The 20,741-nt window shown below is 45.1% G+C and overlaps 1 protein-coding gene across 1 annotated transcript; it reads right to left on the reverse strand.

Annotated features, from left to right (window-relative positions):
* Window positions 1-19,435: 19,435 nt before the first annotated feature.
* LOC135828005 (uncharacterized) lies at window positions 19,436-19,978 on the reverse strand. Its single transcript, XM_065340442.1, has one exon. It carries the CDS (start codon window positions 19,976-19,978, stop codon window positions 19,436-19,438), a length of 543 nt encoding a protein of 180 aa, XP_065196514.1.
* Between the last annotated feature and the right edge of the window lie 763 nt (window positions 19,979-20,741).

Here is a 20,741-nt window from a genome sequence, read left to right on the forward strand (position 1 = left end):
AATGCTGATACCTCACACTTTGCTTGTGATGCTTCAACTAAAGTTCTGGAGATTCCTGTTGCTTTAGATATCTTCGTAATTCTTTATGCTAAGGTCATCGGTAAGAAGTACCCCGTGAAAATGGAATGGATGATGGTTGTTCACGTAGACTGTGCATTACGCGTCCATTTTAGCTTCCTCTTTGCTAAAAGAAACGCCAGGATCTCTTTCTTCGGTGAACAATGCAATCGTAGGTTTCCGAGCGTTAGCACTGGGTTGTAACTTTTTCTTCCTCAGAAGGTTAATTAAATGTTAATACACCACTAATAAGTGGGAAAAAATGTGCCAAGCTAGGACTTTCACTTGGTTTCCACACGAATCATCTTTTTTCCAATGCCAATTATAAGCAAGTAGTAGCAAAACAGTTCATAGAGCACGGCCATGTATTTTCGGCGACTGTTCGGTGACAAAAAGGGATCTCAGCGCCAATTTAGGTGTAACTCTTCGCAAGAGTGAAAACCTTTGACTCAGCTATCCTGCGAGGTATAGCGTGAATTTGCGGCAATTCTTTTACAAATCGTGGGCCAAAAAGCCACGGCCAACCCTTTGGTTGTATTGTGAAGAAAGATACTTCGTGTGCAGATTTTGTGGAATGATCGATTCTGGATACCACGTCTCAATTTCGAATTGCCTGCCGTCCATATCGCATACGACAAATGGAGTATCCAGATCCTGTGTTTGTAAGTGATACGATATTGGACTGAATGACTCATTTCCACGACGTCAGTGGACCCGAACTCAGCTATCCTGGAGATCAGGTTTCAGGCACGCCTTACGTATGGGGCCCGCCACTATTTTCGGCAAATCCTTCCATTGTTATTCAGATCCACACTCCTGACTTTTTCTACTTCGATCGTACATCTATTGTGGAAGAAATCTTCAAATATTTCAATGACGATGAGAGTGGTGAATTGTTCATGGAAGTAGACACCTTCACGTACGCATTAGGAATAAACGTTGAAGAAACGGATCACACAGTTCTGCAGGGCAACTTCAAGGCGTTCTTTGATGAAGATCAACGTGAACTCGCGTTTCGCTGGTCCTCGATTTTTTCACTAGTGTGGAACACAAACGACGATGGTACGATGAGATTCTCTGTGGAGTCGCTGCGTATAGTTATACTGCTTCCTTCCCCGGTTCAGCAACGACAAAGATCTGTTCGTGTGACTCTGCACATAAATGTCGGAATACCTGAGGAGAACTGATTGAGCTTCCGTTGATTGACCAGACGCCAGTTGCTTTCTGCGATAACCATCTTTGGGACGATGTACAAGGCGGAATAAGGACCAAGCGAGAAATAATCAGGCATGCAGGAGTGGATATCGTTGACAGATTCAAGTATCAAGTGTTACAACCTAAGCAGTGACAGAAACAAGAAGGCATAGTGCAAAATATGACAAATGACAACCAGAACAGTATCCTTATCCACCGCTATAGTCGAAATCACCAGAACGATTTGTACCAGATATGGTGACGACAAGGAAAGTAGTAGCCAATAATTATAAAATAATCATTTGAATTTTTTTGGTGTGGGTTTGAAACTATTTTATTATACACATGCAGTTTCTGATTGTTTTTCAGTGTATGTTGTATTCCGTTTTTATCCATTGTATTAACTTGTGTTCTAAGAGAGTCTTGTTTATTGCCGAAAAAGAGTAGTAGCCATTCAAGTATGAAATACTATAAGTGAAGCATTGCACTCACATGACATTCGCGAGGACCGCTTCGCGACTGCATTCAAATCTTAAGGAAAACACTGTTGTGTAATTTTCTTCCCCAAGAAACTAGCAGAAAATTAAACATGCCAAAGTGCGTTACACGATTACAAATGTCTGTTTTGCATTTGCACCCACCACATGCATTAATTGCCACAAAAGCTTCAGTGGCCCTACCTTTCTACATGATGAAAAATATTATTAAAAATATGTACATGTATGGTTCCAGGGTTCATCAAACTTTTCTTCACTAACTAGAAATTTGACTTAGCGTTATCGAAAAGCTTTTGAAAAGGTAATGCAACACTTATTTCTCACTCTCCACATCTTTGTTTCATTTATTGGAGCGTAATTTGTTTTATTTTCCCATACTTGAGTTATTGCACGTTCCGTGGTATTCTTTCAATGAAAAAATTAAGTCGAAAAGTGAAGGTCCTATTTACTGCCCACAAAGCGTTTTTGAAACATTTTTGATTGAGATTGTGCCTACAGGGTGCGCGCCGTGACGTCATGCGGGACCAAACCCCTCCCCGCCCCCCCCCCCCCCTCCAAGAAACCGTCCTTTTACGTTACTGAGACTAGACTGATTGGACTGAACTGAGAGGTAAAGAGTACGTTGGTATTTGAAAGGGAACTGTCTTACGAAGATTTCATCCACATGATCGATTCCGGCCTGTCAGACCAGCTTCAAAGCTCCGAGTCTGAACTGAAAATGTGTCGGTTCTAGCCGAGGCGAACATTTCAGGAAAGGACACGGCAGTGGAATCAGTGGCTTCCACTCGAGCTGTAAATTCGGATGAAGCAGAAATGGCTGCAATTGAAGGCTTTGCTTTTGAAAAGCAACATCTGGTGACTTGTTTGGGTAGCAGGGGGGGGGGGGGGTAAATCGCGAAAAGAAGCAGCAGCCAAAGCAACTTGGACGAGCCTCAGAATGTGTTTTGAGTGTGTATGTGTTTTCATAGTACTGGCCTTGTTATACTTACAAATCGAATCCGTCTCTCGAAACCCTAACTTGTGTGAAATGTCGTATTACCACGATTCTCTATTGTCTTCTAACTCGGACTTCTTTACTCCGAGTTTGATGCGTAACATAGCTAGCACTATCCCTGTGCTGCAACAAGTGCAATGTGTACAGGTTCCCTTTTGCTTTATCTCACATAAATGAACTGTACCTCATGCAGTTTGTATTGTCGTGAAATACATTTTCACAGTTTGTTTTATAAGTTTTTTAAGAGAGCATGTCTGAGAAAACCAGAACATATGTGCAAGTCGATCTCTCAGATTTCGCTCAAATTTTGCAGGTAGGTTTGCTTTGGGGTGTAGATCGATATTCCAAAGCCTGCACAAAATCTTTTGAAGGGAACCATGAAATTGGCATACCCCTCAATATTGGCACAATATTGGCACGATTTATGGGTCTACAAACGAGCCACGGCACAGCGTACAAGAACAAGCTACGAACAAAACTCCATCAAGCCATCATTACCTCACCTTAGAAGAGTTGTTGGGGCAGCACCACTTAGCCACGCCAGTATCCCAGAAGACGAGGGAAATCATCCCTTGACGCCACAAATGATCGTCTTGAAAATAGCTAAATTACAAGCGCTGATAAAACAGCGAGCTACGTCCTCAATTAGCAAACACTATACACCGGTAGATAATAGAACACCTCTTCTAGCACTGAGGACATGTCCCCCATCATCCTTTTGGGGTTTTCTTGAAATAAACACTTTTGAATTTTTCCACCCGACCATTCTGAAATACGTCCAATCTCATACCTGCGCAGGAAAGCTCGCCCCTCCGCGACGTCTAGTCAGCAATTTCTACTCCAACACCGCTCCCAACGCTGCAGAACAAAGTGTATTGTTGACTCTGACAAGGAAAAGCAACGGTGATCACTTGTCACTCCTAACGACAAGCTTCTCCTTGCGCCACCAACATTTTTCGTTGCAACATTTGATGCAAAAGTGATTGAATTTTTGCGTGTAGTTTTTGGATTTTACTGCAAGAGGAATGATGAAATCACGTGCCTCGTGACACAAGAATGCCAGGTCTCGTAGATCACGGTTCAGCAGTTGTTCCTAGTCCCCTTGATCAAGCGCTCCTGCACTTACATGGATCACCCGTTGATCTAGATCGGATCAAGTGCATCTTGATGTCCAGTTCAAGAGCACGCATGTCGTGTTGTAGGCCTTCCAGCTGGGACTTTCCCTCAACATGCAGCACAGGGCGAGTAGGGTCAAACCACGTTGTTCATGACGTAAGAAATCTGCCATGTGGGCGCGCCACATACTTCATGCAACTGTTGTGTTGGCCGCGCACTGGTCAACTCCAAGTCCACGCGACCTTGATGGCATGGACCACGCTCATTCCTTGCTGTTGCAGATACGTGGATCATCAGCATGTAAACCAGCCGTAGTTCCTGTTGAACCATGTTCGGGATGAGCGAGGTAAGTGTGAAAAAATGCATCCCTGTTCTTACTGCAAGAGGAAATATCTCCAAGAATTCTTGCCAATGCAATACTGCTAGCGTTATAAAGATAGTTTCTGCATGTTCTGAGCAGAGCTCGCAAGAAATATAATGCATCTTACCTCCTCCCTCATGGTCCGTTTCCAATAGCGCTTCAGGAACGATCGTGATCGTGTGCATTGTGTCGTGTACCAGAAAGCATTATTCTACGTCACGATCCACGTGATTTCTTCATTCCTCTTGCAGTAAAATCCAAAAACTACACGCAAAAATTCAGTCACTAGATATCCTTAGCTAAAAAAAACGCTAACGTAAACGCAAACCTTTCCGTACTTCCGATCGTTCAAGCTGACTTTTCCCTTAGCGCAAAGTACGTTATAGTTGAGACGAAGTAGTCGTGACAACCATGGCGATATGAATTTTCGTGGAACAGGTGCGGGAAATTCAAAATTTTGAACCAGGGATTAGTTTGCTGTCGTTCCGAAAGAATACCTTGGCGAGGTATTTTACTCTGGAATAGCAAAAGCACGGCGAACATGAGTTTTCGCTGTTCCCAGGTCCTTGGAAACCCTTTCCTAAACGCAGCACCGAAGACTGTAGGGGTTCTTCAGCTCCAGCACGTCTGGGAGAGGCCGATGAATTTCTTCCTCAGGAGTGCAGTGGAACTGGTCCTTTGTTTCCCAGATGGGATAGAGGGAGAAAGGCACGAAGCAGAGGACGCAAAAATTGTCAACTGAAAGGCAAAACTAGCCAAAAATCTAAATGTCACAAGAGGAAGCAATCTCGACTCTCGATCTCATCTCGATCTGCACGACGTGCTTTTTATCTCCCGCCAGTTACAAAACAATGCGAGTTTTTGCATTTTTTGCAGAATTTCCATAACGAACGTCGGCCCGTTATTTTGAGCTCTGTAACGTTTTTCCGTTATCCGATAACGTCTTTTGTCACGGCTGGGAGTGAGTACCGTAAAATTTAGCGTTATCGTACTTTTGCTAAGGAGGTCTACTTTTGCATCAACTGTTGCAACGAAAAATGTTGATGGCGCAAGGAGAAGCTTGTCGTTTGGAGTGACAAATGATCACCGCTGCTTTTCCTTGTCAGAGTCAACAATACACTTTGTTCTAGAGCGTTGGGAGTGGTGTTGGAGTAGAAATTGCTGACTAGACGTCGCGGAGGGGCGAGCTTTCCTGCGCAGGTATGAGTTTGGACGTATTTCAGAATGGTCGAGTGGAAAAATTCAAAATTGTTTATTTCAAGAAAACCCAAAAAAGGATGATGGGGGACATGTCCTCAGTGCTAGAAGAGGTGTTCTACTATCTGCCGGTGTATAGTGTTTGCTAATTGAGGACGTAGCTCGCTGTTTTATCAGCGCTTGTAAGTTGGCTATTTTCAAGACGATCATTTGTGGCGTCAAGGGATGATTGCCCTCGTCTTCTGGGATGCTGGCGTGGCTAAGTGAGCCCGAGCGCGCTAAAACATGACCACAGCTTTTTTTGAAAAAGTCGAGATAATCGCGATTTGAATTCCGCGGCAAAAAATACGAAGTGCTGTGCAACGCGACTCGCTGTTGTTGCTCTCCTCGGTCGACTGGACTGTTCCGGGTGCAATTCTTTGTTGCAAGTAAGTTTATTTGTTTGAGTTTTTATTCCATGTTGCGCTGAGTCGCCAAAAACTGATCGTCATCGATGTATCGACAGAAGAGCCTAGTAGTAGTAATGTACTGCGGAGCGGAAGAAGACGACATCATCGCACTCCATGCGCAGGATAAAATATTTTGAGGATTCTGGTCGGAAACAGAAGGAAGACGATGATGGCTACAGCGACGAGTCATTTGAGGGCGACACTTTCATCGAGCGTAAAAAGAATTGATGCTGGTAGTCCCACGATCTGCAGTGACGAGGAATTCTACTCTGATGACAACCTGGCAAGCGATTGGCATCGACACTGACTTGGGAGGTGAGTCGGCCGATGATTTGGCCAGAATGGACATCGCTGCACATATCCGGGACAATGCCAGTATTGGTTGCAAGTGCAAAAACAATCAATGGACTCTGCTGCTCCCTCAACTTGCTCAAGTCGATAATTTGAGTACCCTTATGCGGAACATCGCTAGCATGAGCAGTATGCAGCGAAAGCAGTACTCTCTGGCGAGCGGAGAAAACCGTGTGCAGATGGGCTTTGGTGTGGGGAATATGAGTGTGACGTCTAGTATGTCGAGGAAACCTGTGTGCAGCAGTGTATACTGTATATCTGAAAGTACAGGTGGAGTGTGATGGAGAGGACATGGAGTGCCAACTTCTTCGGCCATCTACAGATGTTGACCGTGTTTTCGCTGGCGGTTCTCCAGTGGTGCTCCAAACAGGAGGTATTTCGGACACCCAGCTCAGCTGCCTATTGACAATTTGGTATTTTGGATGTGGCTGAGTACCTGTCAGCTCATGCTATAAGACCCTGGACAGAGGAACTGACCCGGAAAGGATGAACCAAGGGGCATATCAATTGTGTGCAAAAATGACAATCCCATTGCTGTACATTGAATTTCACCATTTCAACAGTGCTGCATATAATACCATTGTAGCCACACTTAGAGATGTCCAATCAATCCAAAACTTTCAGACAGTTAACATTAGGTGTGTAAGATCATTTTTGAATAAAAAACTGAAAATCGAATTTTTGGTCTGTGGTCATATTTTAGCGTGCTCTGGCTCAAGTAGTGCTGCCCCAAGAACTCTTCTAAGGTGAGGTAATGTTGGCTTGATGGAGTTTTGTTCGTAGCGTGTTCTTGCACCCTGTGCCGTGGCTCGTTTGGTGACCCATAAATCGTGCCAATATTGGGCCAATATTGAGGGGTATACCAATTTCATCGTTCCCTTCAAAAGATTTTGTGCGGGCTTTGGAATGTCGATCTACACCCCAAAGCAAACCTACCTGCAAAATTTGAGCGAAATCTGAGAGATCGACTTGCACATATGTTCTGTTTTTCTCAGACATGCTCTCTTAATAAAGCTTAGATGTTCTGTGGTATTTCACGCAGCTGTGCATCAACAATTGTGCAGTGCATTCTAGCAGCAACAGCAACAACTCACACTCCTGACTATTCTTCTTTCACAGTACATCTATTCTGGAAGACATCCTCACGGTGATCTATAACGCTGTGACCGGCGAATTCTTCAAGGAATTAGAACTCTTCACGTATGCAACGGGAGAAAGCCGCGGAGAGACGAAATAGAATGTTGTGAAGGTCTATATCGACGCATTTTTTCACGGCCATCGACCTGAACTGGCCGTTATTTGGTTCCCAAATCTTTCACTATTGTGGAACACAAAATTTAATGACGACGGGACGATAGAACTCCCTGTGGAGTCTCTGCTTTTAGATAATATTATATTTCTACCTTGCACTGTTCAGCAAGACCAAGATATGTTACTCATCGATTGAATCAGCACCCGACTGACGGAATATCTGAGGGTAATTGATTTAGTTTCCGATAGTCGCCAAGACGCCATTTGCTTTCTGCGATAACCATCTTTGGGACCGAGGACAAGACGGAATGAGGAGCTACTGAGAAACAAGCTAGCGCGCAGGAGTGAATATCGGTGGGAGATTCAATTTTCAAGTGTTACAGCCTAACCATTGATAGTAAACAAGAAGTTATAGTGCAAAATATGACAAATGACAACCAGACCAGTAACCTCATCCATCAGTATAGCTGAAATCACCAGAACGATTTGTACCAGATATGGTGACGACAAGGGGAGTAGTAGCAATTCAAATGTGCAGTACTAGAAGTGAAGCATTGTGCTCACATGATAGTGGAATGAACCGCTTCACGACTGCATGCAAACCTAAAAGAATCCCATTGAATCTAGCACTGTTGGGAACTTTTTCTACCTCAAGAAACTTATTTGAAGACGTGTTTTGCTGAGCTGTCTTTGTGGAAAGGAGCGTTTTTTGCAGTTGCAGTTTCGGTGTCAAGTCAAAGTTTTTAAATACTTTTTTTAGTTCTCTTATTTAATTCTCTTGCTCCCCAACCCTCCCCGCTCTCTCTCTCTCTATCTCTCTCTATCTATCTTACTCTCTCTCCTCTCTCGCTCCATTCTCTCTCCTCTCTCTCTCTCTCTATCTCTCTCTCTCTCTCTCTCCTCTCTCTCCTCTCTCTCCCCTCTCACTCTCTCTCTCTCTCTCTCTCGCTCTCTCTCTCTCTCTCGCTCTCTCTCTCTCTCTCTCTCTATCTCTCTTTCCTCTCTCTCCTCTCTCTCTCCTCTCTCTCTCAAATATTTAGTTCTCTCCTCCTCTCTTGCCCCCAACCCTCCCCGCTCGCGCTCTCTCTCTTTCCCTCTCTCTCTCATATTTTTTTAAATACTTTATTTAGTTCTCTTGCTCCCCTACCCTCCCGGCTCTCTCTCTCTCTATCTCTCTCTCTCTCCTCTCTCTCCTCTCTCTCTCCTCTCTCTCTCTCCCTCTCTCTCTATCTCTCTCTCTTTCTCTCTTTCTCTCTCTCTCTCTCTCTCTCTCTCCTCTCTCTCTCTCTCTCTCTCTCTCTCTCTCTCTCTCTCTCTCTCTCTCTCCTGCTGCTGACTCATCTGCAAACCGCCTGGGACGAACAGTGTGTTGTATGGCTTCGGGCCAGAATAATTTGTTCGTGATCTTCGATGCTTCATCTTCTGCTACACTTACTCTTGCGTACCACGTCCCTAGGTACCTTGACTCGGAAACTGAGCATGCAAGAACATCCACATCCCTGTCACTGCACCACTTCACTATTGATGTTGCTCTGCAGCCGGGACTTACATTCCCCTCGAAAAATACTTTCCGCCGCACGCGAGTGGTACCAGCAAGCACATTTGGAGATTCGTTTACTGGTGTTGGTTTGATGAATCTCGATGTTACCGATCTGGCGGTGGGGTCGTTCTCTTCCGCCAAACCGTTATCAGCACGTCTACCGTATGGTATGCTGTGATTTTTGTGTTTTATTGTTCGCAATTGTATTTTCTCTCAACTTCAAGGGCTACCACGGGTCATACCCTTGCCTGGACATAGTCATATTTGTGTTTTCTGGACTCGTCAAGATATACAGATTTTGAAAATATATAGTTTGACAATACCTACAACTCACAGAACTTGAGTTATGGCTGGTTGTTTGTACGCGTGTTTGCGTGACCACCCCTCACATACATTACATAAGACCCACAGAGGGTTAACTCGCACGTAGTTGATCAGGTCATGCATAAAGCGCGAGTTAACTCGTACTCAGCACGCAAAGGGTTAATAAGACACTACAGCGGACTTTCAAACAGCGCCCCCTAAATTTCAGTCATTTCTTGCGATACATGGATGCCAAACGATCTAGACCAAATCTCGAAAATAAAGGGCTTGATGGACTACAAAAACCAGTAACGTACACTGAACGTAAAGCTCGCTTTAGCATTTGTTCAAGCCTCCCTAACTGAGTTAAGGAAAGGCCGCCAGAAATACAATTTGATGCATATAGAAAATCTGGCAACAGTAGGCACTTTACAAAGGTTTCTCGGCAAGTCCGCGGAATTTTGTGTCGATTTCGGAACAGAATGCCCATTTTACTGGCAAGTTTGGTGACCATAGAATCAACTCGAGTCCTCCAAGAAAGATCCTGGTCCAAATGTATTCCAAGGTACTTTGAATAAATAAGTTGTTTGAGCTGCACTCCATGACAGTAGACTGCAAATTGGTGGTCAGTAATATGTAGCGCAGACAGCAAGAGCACTTGTGTCTTCCGGGCATTTTGAATTAAATTGCGGTTTGACAGCCTGGTACTGAGGGCTGAGACAGCCGCAGACAGGGAGTTGCTTATCGCATTCTTCTGCGTACCGCAAACATACAATAGAATATCGTCAGCAATTTGTATAATTTTCACACAAAGCTCGGAGATAATGGACTCGATGGAACGAACACAGAGTACAAGAAGCAGCGGACCAAGAACAGAGCCCTGGGGAACGCCACACATGCAGGGGAAAGGGGGGGGGGTATAGTTCTCGGCAACGTGCACTATTTGGCGACGATTGGACAATTAATCGGCAAACCAAACTAATGCTGAACCAGACATGCCTAAGTCAAACAAATCATTAATGAGCACTTGGTGCCTGATCTTGTCAAATACTTTGGACATTTCCACGAGCACAGCACCAGTAAAATTGTCCGAACAAACGTGTCCGTGACGAAAACTACAGCGTCTTTTTTTGCGATAAATACTTAGATTAATAGCTCAAGCTTGGAACGCTGATGCCTCGCGATTGCTGTCAAACCTTGCTTGTCATGCTTCAACTTTGGGGTTGGAGAGGCCTGTAGGGTTTGATATCTTCGTAATTCCTTCTGCTATGGTCATTGGTAGGAAGCACCCCGTGAAACTGGAATAGATGATGGTTGTTCAAGTAAACTGTGAATGCTGCGTTCACTCTAGCTTCCACTTTGCTAAACAAACGCCAGGATCTCTTTCTTCAGCGACCAATGCAATCATAGGTTTCAGAGAGATAGCACTAGATTGTTCTTCAACAGAAGGTTAATTAAGAGAGCATGTCTGAAAATACGAAACCTATGTGTGCAAGTGGATCTCTCCGATTTCGCTCCAGGTTTGCAGGTACGTTTCCTTTTGAATGTGGATCGATTGTACAAAGCCCTTCAAAAAGTTTCTGAAGGGAACCTTGGAATTTGCATAACCCTCAAAATTGGCTAACATATCACATTATTTATGGGTTTAGAAATGAGTCACGCCACAGCGTATACGAACAAGCTATGAACAAAACTCCATCAAGCCTACATTGCCTCACCATAGAAGAGTTCCTGGAGCAGTACCGCTTAGCCACGCCAGGATCCCAGAAGACGAGGGCCATCACCTCCTGACGCCAAAAATGATCGTCTTGAAAATAGCCAATTTACAAGCGCTGGCCAAACAGCCAGCTACGTCCTCAATTGGCCAGGCCTATACACCGGCAGATAGTAGAACACCTCTTCTAGCGCTTAAGACATGTCCCCCGGCTTCTTTTTGGGGTTTTCTTGAAATAAACTTTTTGAATTTTTTCACTCGTCCATGCTGAAATACTGCCAAAGTCATACTTGCACAGGAAAGCTCGGCCCTCCGCGATGTCTCCTTAGCAATTTCTACTCCAACACTACTCCCAAGGCGGCAGAACAAAGCGTATTGTTGACTCTGACAAGGAAAAGCAGCGGTGATCACTTGTCACTCCAAATGACAAGCTTCTCCTTGCGTCACCAATATTTTTTTGTGCCACTCTTGATGCCAAAGTGACTGAAGGCCTGAGCGCAGTTTTTGAACTTTAATGCAAGATGCACGATGGGAGATTGCGTGCTCTGTGACGTAGGATGACGCCTCCTGGATCACCACACGCGGCCATCGATCGCCAACGTGCTTGGAACGCTACTCGGAACAGACCATGATGGCAGAGGTAAGAGAGCTATATTTCCTGCTTGATCTGCTGAGAAGCCCCACAAACTGTTCTAGGAGTGTTGAAATGGCAGCAAGCCGTTGAAATATGCCCGTGCAGCATGGAGAGTTATTCATCTTTCACACTTACTTCCTGCAATCCCGAACATAGTCCAATAGTAAAAGTCCCTCGGTCGCTTTATGTTGACTGGCACGCGAGCAGCACTGGGTACACGCGCTTGTCGCGTGAACTGCATGAGAGATTTCTTACGTCATAAAAAATGTGATTTCATCATCATTTCACAGGTCTTCGACCTACATGGTCAGGAAAAGTCCCGGTTCGTAGGCCTACAACACGGTCAGCGTGTTCTTCAGCGAAGTAACAGCACAAGTGTGATCACTTCCAGACCAACGGGCGTTCAAGGTGAGTAACAAGCGCACTTGACGAAGTTGACTCTGAAATCTTGTGAGCCGTGATCCACGCGATTTAGCATTATTGCGTCACACGTGATTTCACCGTGACTCTTGTGGTAAAATAATTAAAGAATTGCGCTCATGCCTTCAGTCACTTTTGCATCAACAGTCGCACAAATAATTATTGGTGGCGCAAAGAGAGGCTTGTCGTTTGGAATGACAAGTGATCACCATTGCTTTTCCTTGTCTGAGCCAACAAAACACTTTGGTCTGCGGCCTTGGGAGTAGTATTGGAGTAAAAATTGCTGGGGAGACGTCGCGGAGGGGCGAGCTTTCCTGTGGAAGTGTGACTTTGGCCGTACTTCAGCATGGTCGAGGCAATGTCGGCTTGATCGAGTTTTTTCTTAGCTTATTCGTTAAAGATTTAAATGCACCACAAATAACCGGCCCAAATAGTGCCAAGCTATGACTTTCACTTGGTTTTCTCATGAATCATCTTTTTTCTAGTGCCAATTGTAAGCAAGTACTAGCAAAACAGTTCATAGCGCCCGGCTATGTATTTTCGGCGAGTGTTTGGTGACAAAATGGGATCTCAGCGCCAATTTAGGTGTAACTCTTGGCAAGAGTGAAAGCCTTTGACTCAGCTATCCTGCGAGATAAAGCGTGAATTTGCGGAAATTATTTTACAAATCGTCAGCCAAAAAGCCACAGCCAACCTTTTGGTTGTGTTGTGAAGAAAGATACTTCGTGTGCAGATTTTGTGGAATGATCGATTCTGGATATCACGTCTCAATTTCGAATTTTCACGTTCATATCGCATACGAAAAATGGAGTATCCAGATCCTGTGTTTGTAGGTTGTACGATACCTGAGGGAAAAACTCATTTGTACGACTTCAATGATCCCGAATTCAGCTATCCAGAAGCTCAGCATTCAGACATACCTTACCTATGGGGCCCGCCACTATTTACGGCAAATCGAACCATTGTTATTCAGATCCCCACTCATGACTTTTTCTACTTCGATCGTACATCTATTGTTGACGAAATCTTCTACTTCATCGGTGACGATGTGAGGGGTGTAAGTAGACACCTTCACGTACGCATCAGGAATAAACTATGAAGAAACGGATTACACAGTTCTGCAGGTCAACTTCAAGGCGCTCTTTAATGAAAATCAACCTGACGTCGCGTTTCGCTGGTCCTCGATTTTTTACTAGTGTGGTACACAAACGACGATGGTACGATGAGATTCGCTGTGGAGTCGCTGCATATAGTAATTCTGCTACCTTGCATTTTTCAGCAACGACAAAGATCTGTTACTTGTCGTGTGACTCTGCACAAACAGGAAATGTAGGAATACCTGAGGAGAACGCATTGAGCTTTCGTTGGTTGACCAGATGCCAGTTGCTTTCTGCGATAACCATGTTTAAAGACGATGCACAAGGCGAAGTGTGGAGCCAGGTATAAGCAACATAGGCATGCAGGAGTGGATATCGGTGACAGAAATCATCAGAATGATTTTCACCAAATTATGTCGATGATAAGAAGATTAGTAGCCAATATATGAGCCCGAGCGCGCTAAAACATGACCACAGCTTTTTTTCAAAAAGTCGAGATAATCGCGATTTGAATTCCGCGGCAAAAAATACGAACTGCAGTGCAACGCGAGTCGCTGTTGTTGTTCTCCTCGGTCGACTGGACTGCTCCGGATGCAATTTGTTGCAAGTAAGTTTATTTGTTAGAGTTTGTATTCCATGTTGCGCTGAGTCGCCTACAACTGATCGTCATCGATGTATCGACAGAAGTGCCTAATAGTAGTAATGTACTGCGGAGCGGAAGAAGACGACATCATCGCACTCCATGCGCAGGATAAAATATTTTGAGGATTCGAGTCGGAAACAGAAGGAAGACGATGATGGCTACAGCGACGAGTCATTTGAGGGCGACACTTTCATCGAGCGTAAAAAGAATTGATGCTGGTAGTCCCACGATCTGCAGTGACGAGGTACTCTGATGACAACCTGGCAAGCGATTGGCATCGACACTGACTTGGGAGGTGAGTCGGCCAAAGATTTGGCCAGAATGGACATCGCTGCACATATCCGGGACAATGCAATGCCAGTATTGGTTGCCAGTGCAAAAACAATCACTGGACTCTGCTGCTCCCTCAACTTGCTCAAGTCGATAATTTGAGGACCCTTATGCGGAACATCGCTAGGATGAGCAGTATGCATCGAAAGCAGTACTCTCTGGTGAGCGGAGAAAACCTTGTGCAGATGGGCTTTGGTGTGGGGAATATTAGTGCGACGTCTAGTATGTTGAGGAACACTGTGTGCAGCAGTGTATACTGTATATCTGGAAGTACAGGTGGAGTGTGATGGAGAGGACATGGAGTGCCAACTTCTAAGGCCATCTACAGATGTTGACCGTGTTTTCGCTGGCAGTTCTCCAGTGGTGCTCCAAACAGGGGGTATTTCGGACACCCAGCTCAGCTGCCTATAGAAAATTTGGATGTGGCTGAGTACCTGTCAGCTCATGCTAAGACCCTGGACAGAGGAACTGAACCGGAAAGGATGAACCAAGGGGCATATCAATTGTGTGCAAAATGACAATCCCATTGCTGTACATAGAATTTCACCATTTCAACAGTGCTGCATATAATACCATTGTAGCAACACTTAGACATGTCGGATCAATCCAAAACTTTCAGACAGTGAACATTAGGTGTGTTAGATCATTTTTGAACAAAAAACTGAAAATCGAATTTTTGGTCTGTGGTCATATTTTGGCGTGCTCTGGCTCATATTCATAAAAAATGTTTGAAATGTTTTTGGTTTGGGTTTGATAATATTTTATTATACACATGCATTTTCTGATTGCTTTTCAGTGTATGTTTTATTCCGTTTAAATCCATTGTGTTGATTTGTGTTCTAAGAGAGTCTTGTATATTGCCAAAAGAAGAGTAGTAGCCATTCAAGCACGCAATACTAGAAGTGAAGCATTGCACTCGTATTACATTCGCAAGGACCACTTCACGACTGCATCCAAATCTTAAGGAAAACACTGTTGGGTAATGCTCTTCCCCAAGAAACTAGCAGAAAATTAAACATGCCAAAGTGCGTTAGACGATTACAAATGTCAATTTTGTATTCGCACACACCACATGCATTAATTGCCACAAAAGCTACAGTAGCCCCCCTACCTTTCTACACGATGAAAAATATTATTACAAATATGTATGGTTCCAGGGTTCATCAAACCTTTCTTCACTAACTAGAAGTTTGTTTAGCGTTTTCGAACAGCTTTTGAAAAGGTAATGCAACGGTTATTTCTCAGTCTCCTTATCTTCGTATTATTTATTGTGGTGTCATTTGTTTTGTTCTGTCAAAATTGTGTAATTGTGCTTTCCGTGGTATTCCTTCAAAGAGAGAGATCACCCAAAAATCACAACTCCATGGTCCATCAAGTTGTGGATGCTTCTAAAGTCTAACGTTGAAGGTCCCATTTACTTCGGAGAAGTGTTCTGGAGACATGTTTCATTAAAATTGTACTTTCGGGGGACCCGCCATGACGTCATGCAGGACTGAACCCAGAATTCCCCCCAAAAAAGTCATTTTTCGTCACTGGGACTACCCTGATTGGGCTAAACTAGGAGGTAAAGAATAATTAAATTAAAAGAAAGGTTCTGACAAAGATTTCCTCGGCATGAGCGAATCGGGCATGTTAGACAGGCTTGAAAGCCTAGATCCTGAACTGAAAATGTGTCGCTTCGAGCGAGAGGCGACATTTTCAGGACATTATAGGGCAGTGCAAGCGGTGGCTTCAATTTGAGCTGTATTTTTAAATTATTTTTCTATTTTTACTACCAAACACAGGCCTAGTACTAATCGGGCTGAAAATTCGGATGAAGCAGAAGTGGCTGCACTTGAAGGCGTTGCTTTCGAAAAGCAACATCTGGCGACTTATTGGTAAGGGGGGGGGGGGATAAATCCTGAAAAGAAGCAGCAGCCAAAGCAGCTCGGACGAGCCTGACAATGCGTAAGTGTTTTCATAGTATTGTCCTTCGATATGCTTACAAATTGAATCGGTCTCTCGAAGCCCTGAATTGTGTGAAACGTGCTATTCGCACAATTCTCAATCATCTTCTCACTCGTACTTCTTTACTCGGAGTTTGCTGCGTAACATGGCTAGCACTATCTCTGTGCTGCAAATCGTGCAATTTGCTATATCTCACATAAGTGGACTGCACCTCAGTTCGTATTGTGGTGGAATACATTCTCTCATTTTTTTTAAACTTTTAATAAAGCTTAGGCCACACCAAGTTATTTCTATGTTTCGCGTCACCCGCCCGCGTACCTTTTCAAATCCTTGCCAAGAAAAAAAAAGAACCTAGACGAGCCAATCGATGGCTGTTCTGGCGAACATTCTCTAGCCAGTATGGGAGATCAGAGGTTATCAGCTTCTCGATAATCTTGCATTCGATGGTACGTAGAAGGTGCGAGAGATGAGATTTTCTTTTTTTCAAAGCCGTGCGGTAGGCCTAGGGCCTGCTCACCAAGCGAGCAGAGATTCCAGGTGTCAAGGACTTCGAGATTTTCCATGATTGTGATGGAGCGGGTTCCCACTCGACTCATGTCAAAATGCAGAAGGAGCCATCCATGAAATGTCTGTATAGCTCCAGCCCAGTCTGCCAGCTGTCCTGTGACGACTTGTTGTCGTTTTGGATAGAAGTGACAGTTTAGTAGTGGTATTCTGTGTGCAACATGGCTCAGTACACATCGAATGGAGTTTTGTTTTTTCTTCTGTTTTTTTTTCGCCCGCCCGCGTGCCTTTTCCAGAAAATATCCGACGCGAAACATAGAATTAACTTGGTGTGGCCTTATACCTCTTTTGTATTTCACGCAGCTGTGTACCAACAATTATGCTGCGCAAGATGAAATTCTCTGTGGAGTCGGCGCATATAGTTATTATAGCAATAAAACTGCTTTATGGCAGTTTTCTAAAAAAAGTTATTGTGTTCTAGTCCATGGACCCGTCCAAAAAGTAAGAAATTACCGAAATGTGATAGCTGAAAATTAAAATTTCACCCAAAATCCCATAATAATCACAACACTTGAAATGCTGCTTTCAACTTTAACTTGTACTGCACCAACAATTGGCAACATGCATGCATAGGAAAGAGGTATCACGAGGGGAAAAGGTCTTCTACATGTAGCTTTTAATTCTGTGTGTGATTATTGTGAGGTTTTGTGTGAAATTTTAATTTTCAGCTATCACAATTCGGTAATTTCTTACTTTTTGGACGGGTCCATGGACTAGAACACAATAACCTTTTTTAGAAAACTGCCATAAAGCAGTTTTTATTGCTATAATTTCTTTTGTTTTTTCTGTCACCAATCAATGGAATGCCCTATATCAAGAGTACATAACCCCGGGGTTATGTACTCTTGCCTATATCAATAATTAACCCACATGCATGCACCTGCTACCGCACACCCAAGTGTGCGTGCACACGCCCGCTAGGCCTTGTGGCCAAGCGTAATAATAATTATTATGTATACACACGCATGTATTCCACATTGCAATGTGCTTGCAAAACTTGCTCGCACCAGCACACCAAGCATAGAACCTAGTTGGGGGGTTTGCCATTATCTTTTTTCACATTTGTCACTCTTTGAAATATCACCAATGATAGCAAATTGCCGTGTTAGCAAGAGCCATTGGGCACAAGCCAATGCATGGCTCATAATTCTTATCGCCTCATAACGAGCACAGCACGGCAATTTGTAACAAGCACAATTGGCAAACATGTCACCCGGCAACAGCAAACGGGTACATCGTTACAAACAAGGTGCCCCGGCAAACTCAACGGGAACGCACCAATACAAACACGGCCCCGGCAACAGCAAACGGGTACGCCGTTACAAACATGGTGCCCCGGCAACAGCAAACGGGAACGCACCAGTACAAACACGGCCCCGGCAACAGCAAACGGGTACGCCGTTACAAACATGGTGTCCCGGCAACAGCAAACGGGAACGCACCAATACAAGCTGGCCTGGCAACTTCAAACAGGCACAACTGACAAACTACGGTACCCAGCAACAGCAAATGGGTACACTGTTACAACACCAGTCCATCACATCAAGATGGCGCTGCCACAACATTGCAGCAGCAACACAGCAGCCATGTATACGTGGCCCTCCAAGCGATTGCAAAAGGGAGGGAGGGAGGGAGAGAAATGACCAGCCTGACACGGAAAGCACTTCTTGTCCAAAGGAAAGACAAACCAAACTGCATTCAACTAGCTACTGCAGCACGCATAAAGGCAACAGTAGCAGCAGTGCAAAAATGCAAATTACAGATCATACTCGGCACAGAATAATAATTAATGATATGCATCATGAGACCATCACTGCGCATGTGCCCGCGTGGGCTAACTTGGCTTTGATACTCAAAGCCGGCATTTAACCCACATGCATGCACCTGCTACCGCACACCCAAGTGTGCGTGCACACGCCCGCTAGGCCTTGTGGCCAAGCGTAATAATAATTATTATGTATACACACGCATGTATTCCACATTGCAATATGCTTGCAAAACTTGCTCGCACCAGCACACCAAGCATAGAACCTAGTTGGGGGGTTTGCCATTATCTTTTTTCACATTTGTCACTCTTTGAAATATCACCAATGATAGCAAATTGCCGTGTTAGCAAGAGCCATTGGGCACAAGCCAATGCATGGCTCATAATTCTTATCGCCTCATAACGAGCACAGCACGGCAATTTGTAACAAGCACAATTGGCAAACATGTCACCCGGCAACAGCAAACGGGTACATCGTTACAAACAAGGTGCCCCGGCAAACTCAACGGGAACGCACCAATACAAACACGGCCCCGGCAACAGCAAACGGGTACGCCGTTACAAACATGGTGCCCCGGCAACAGCAAACGGGAACGCACCAGTACAAACACGGCCCCGGCAACAGCAAACGGGTACGCCGTTACAAACATGGTGTCCCGGCAACAGCAAACGGGAACGCACCAATACAAGCTGGCCTGGCAACTTCAAACAGGCACAACTGACAAACTACGGTACCCAGCAACAGCAAATGGGTACACTGTTACAACACCAGTCCATCACATCAAGATGGCGCTGCCACAACATTGCAGCAGCAACACAGCAGCCATGTATACGTGGCCCTCCCAAAAACAGACACCTGGAGCCAAACGCATCCATCACACTGCTTATCAGGGCCGACATGAGTGACAATGGCAAACCCCACCTAATACTTATAGTTAAATGAAGGGATCTGTATACCGCCTATCGGCACGGAATCAATAAATGTCAGCAGAGCATAACACTCACTTGCACTCACACCCTGTCACGTAGAGATGCTACACTACTTGTCCATTGGGGTGGCATGCCGGCCACTTGCCGAACATAGCGCTCAGAAGCTGTACTGCGCCACCGCCCTGCCCGTCGTATCACCGCTTCACTTGCACCTCTGGACGCCAGGAGTGTCGCCCCACCAATCCGCATGGAGTGGGAGCTCACCTGGTTGCAGTTGAGAGCCTGACGAAGTATCTTGTTCAAACATGGCGGAGTAAGGTAATTCCCTTCAGCAAAAGCGAACACAGGTTGAGCGCTGCAGGCTTGAGCTGTCGTGCGCCGGAATTCGGACATTGCCAGTACCGGGCACGTTTCGTCGCCAGTAGAAGACACCGTGACAGTTCCACCGTCGCCAGATTGGCGCGTCTTAGTGACTTTCAGCCGCAGCGTGACCGAGTCGGGTGCAATACTGACAGCCGTCCACACAAGTGCTCTTTGGCTGTCAAACGTGTGAATAGAAGGCGCCAGATACTCACTGGCACGCAGCAAGCCATAGAAGGCTAGAGTTACACTTGCCCACAGCATAGTCTGATCCACATATGCATAATTTGAACGTTGCAAGTATCGCCGGAAATGGATCAAGTCGTCCACCGAAAGCTCTCTCCGAGACAACGCTGAGGGGGGTTGCCGTCTCTCTATGCCATGCAACACTGCTGTTAGGCGAGCAGACTTTAAAACATCCACTGCCGCCCCATTGCACAACAGGTAGTAGCGGACTGCCGCTAGGTAAACGCGAATTGATGACAGAGACAGACTTCTTACAACAAAGAGACTAGTGGTGAAGGACACAATATTTTCAGTAGTAGGAGAAAGTGCCACAATGGAGTTAGAACGGCAGAACTCTAAATAAGCAGCAATACCAGGCTTAAATGTTTGTTTGGTACGCTCCGAGACGGAGTCCTCAACTAGCGCGTCACTGGCCGCACTCAGAGCAGCGAGCTGGGGGAAGGCACGTGTACTGGATGGCTGCAGGCTGCGGGGGCCAGTTCTCGGAACCGAGACATCTGAAACCGAGACAACGCATCAGCCACAGCATTATTTACACCAGCAATGTGCCGTATGAACAAAATGTAATTGCCAGATGCAGCTTCAGCCAGCAGAAATCTGATAATAGCCATTGCATTTTTGTTACGACATGACCCTTTCCGCCATGCCAGCACAGCAGCCTCATTATCGCAATGGAACATAAGCCGCTTGCCAGACCAAGCATGACCCCAAACAGCGCAAGCTAGAGCAATAGGGATCAGCTCGCGAACCATAATCGGTTCGTCGAGCAGTTCAGCGGGCC

This window comes from Sycon ciliatum, chromosome 12 (assembly GCF_964019385.1).
Source record: "Sycon ciliatum chromosome 12, ocSycCili1.1, whole genome shotgun sequence".
Lineage (NCBI taxonomy): Eukaryota > Metazoa > Porifera > Calcarea > Leucosolenida > Sycettidae > Sycon > Sycon ciliatum.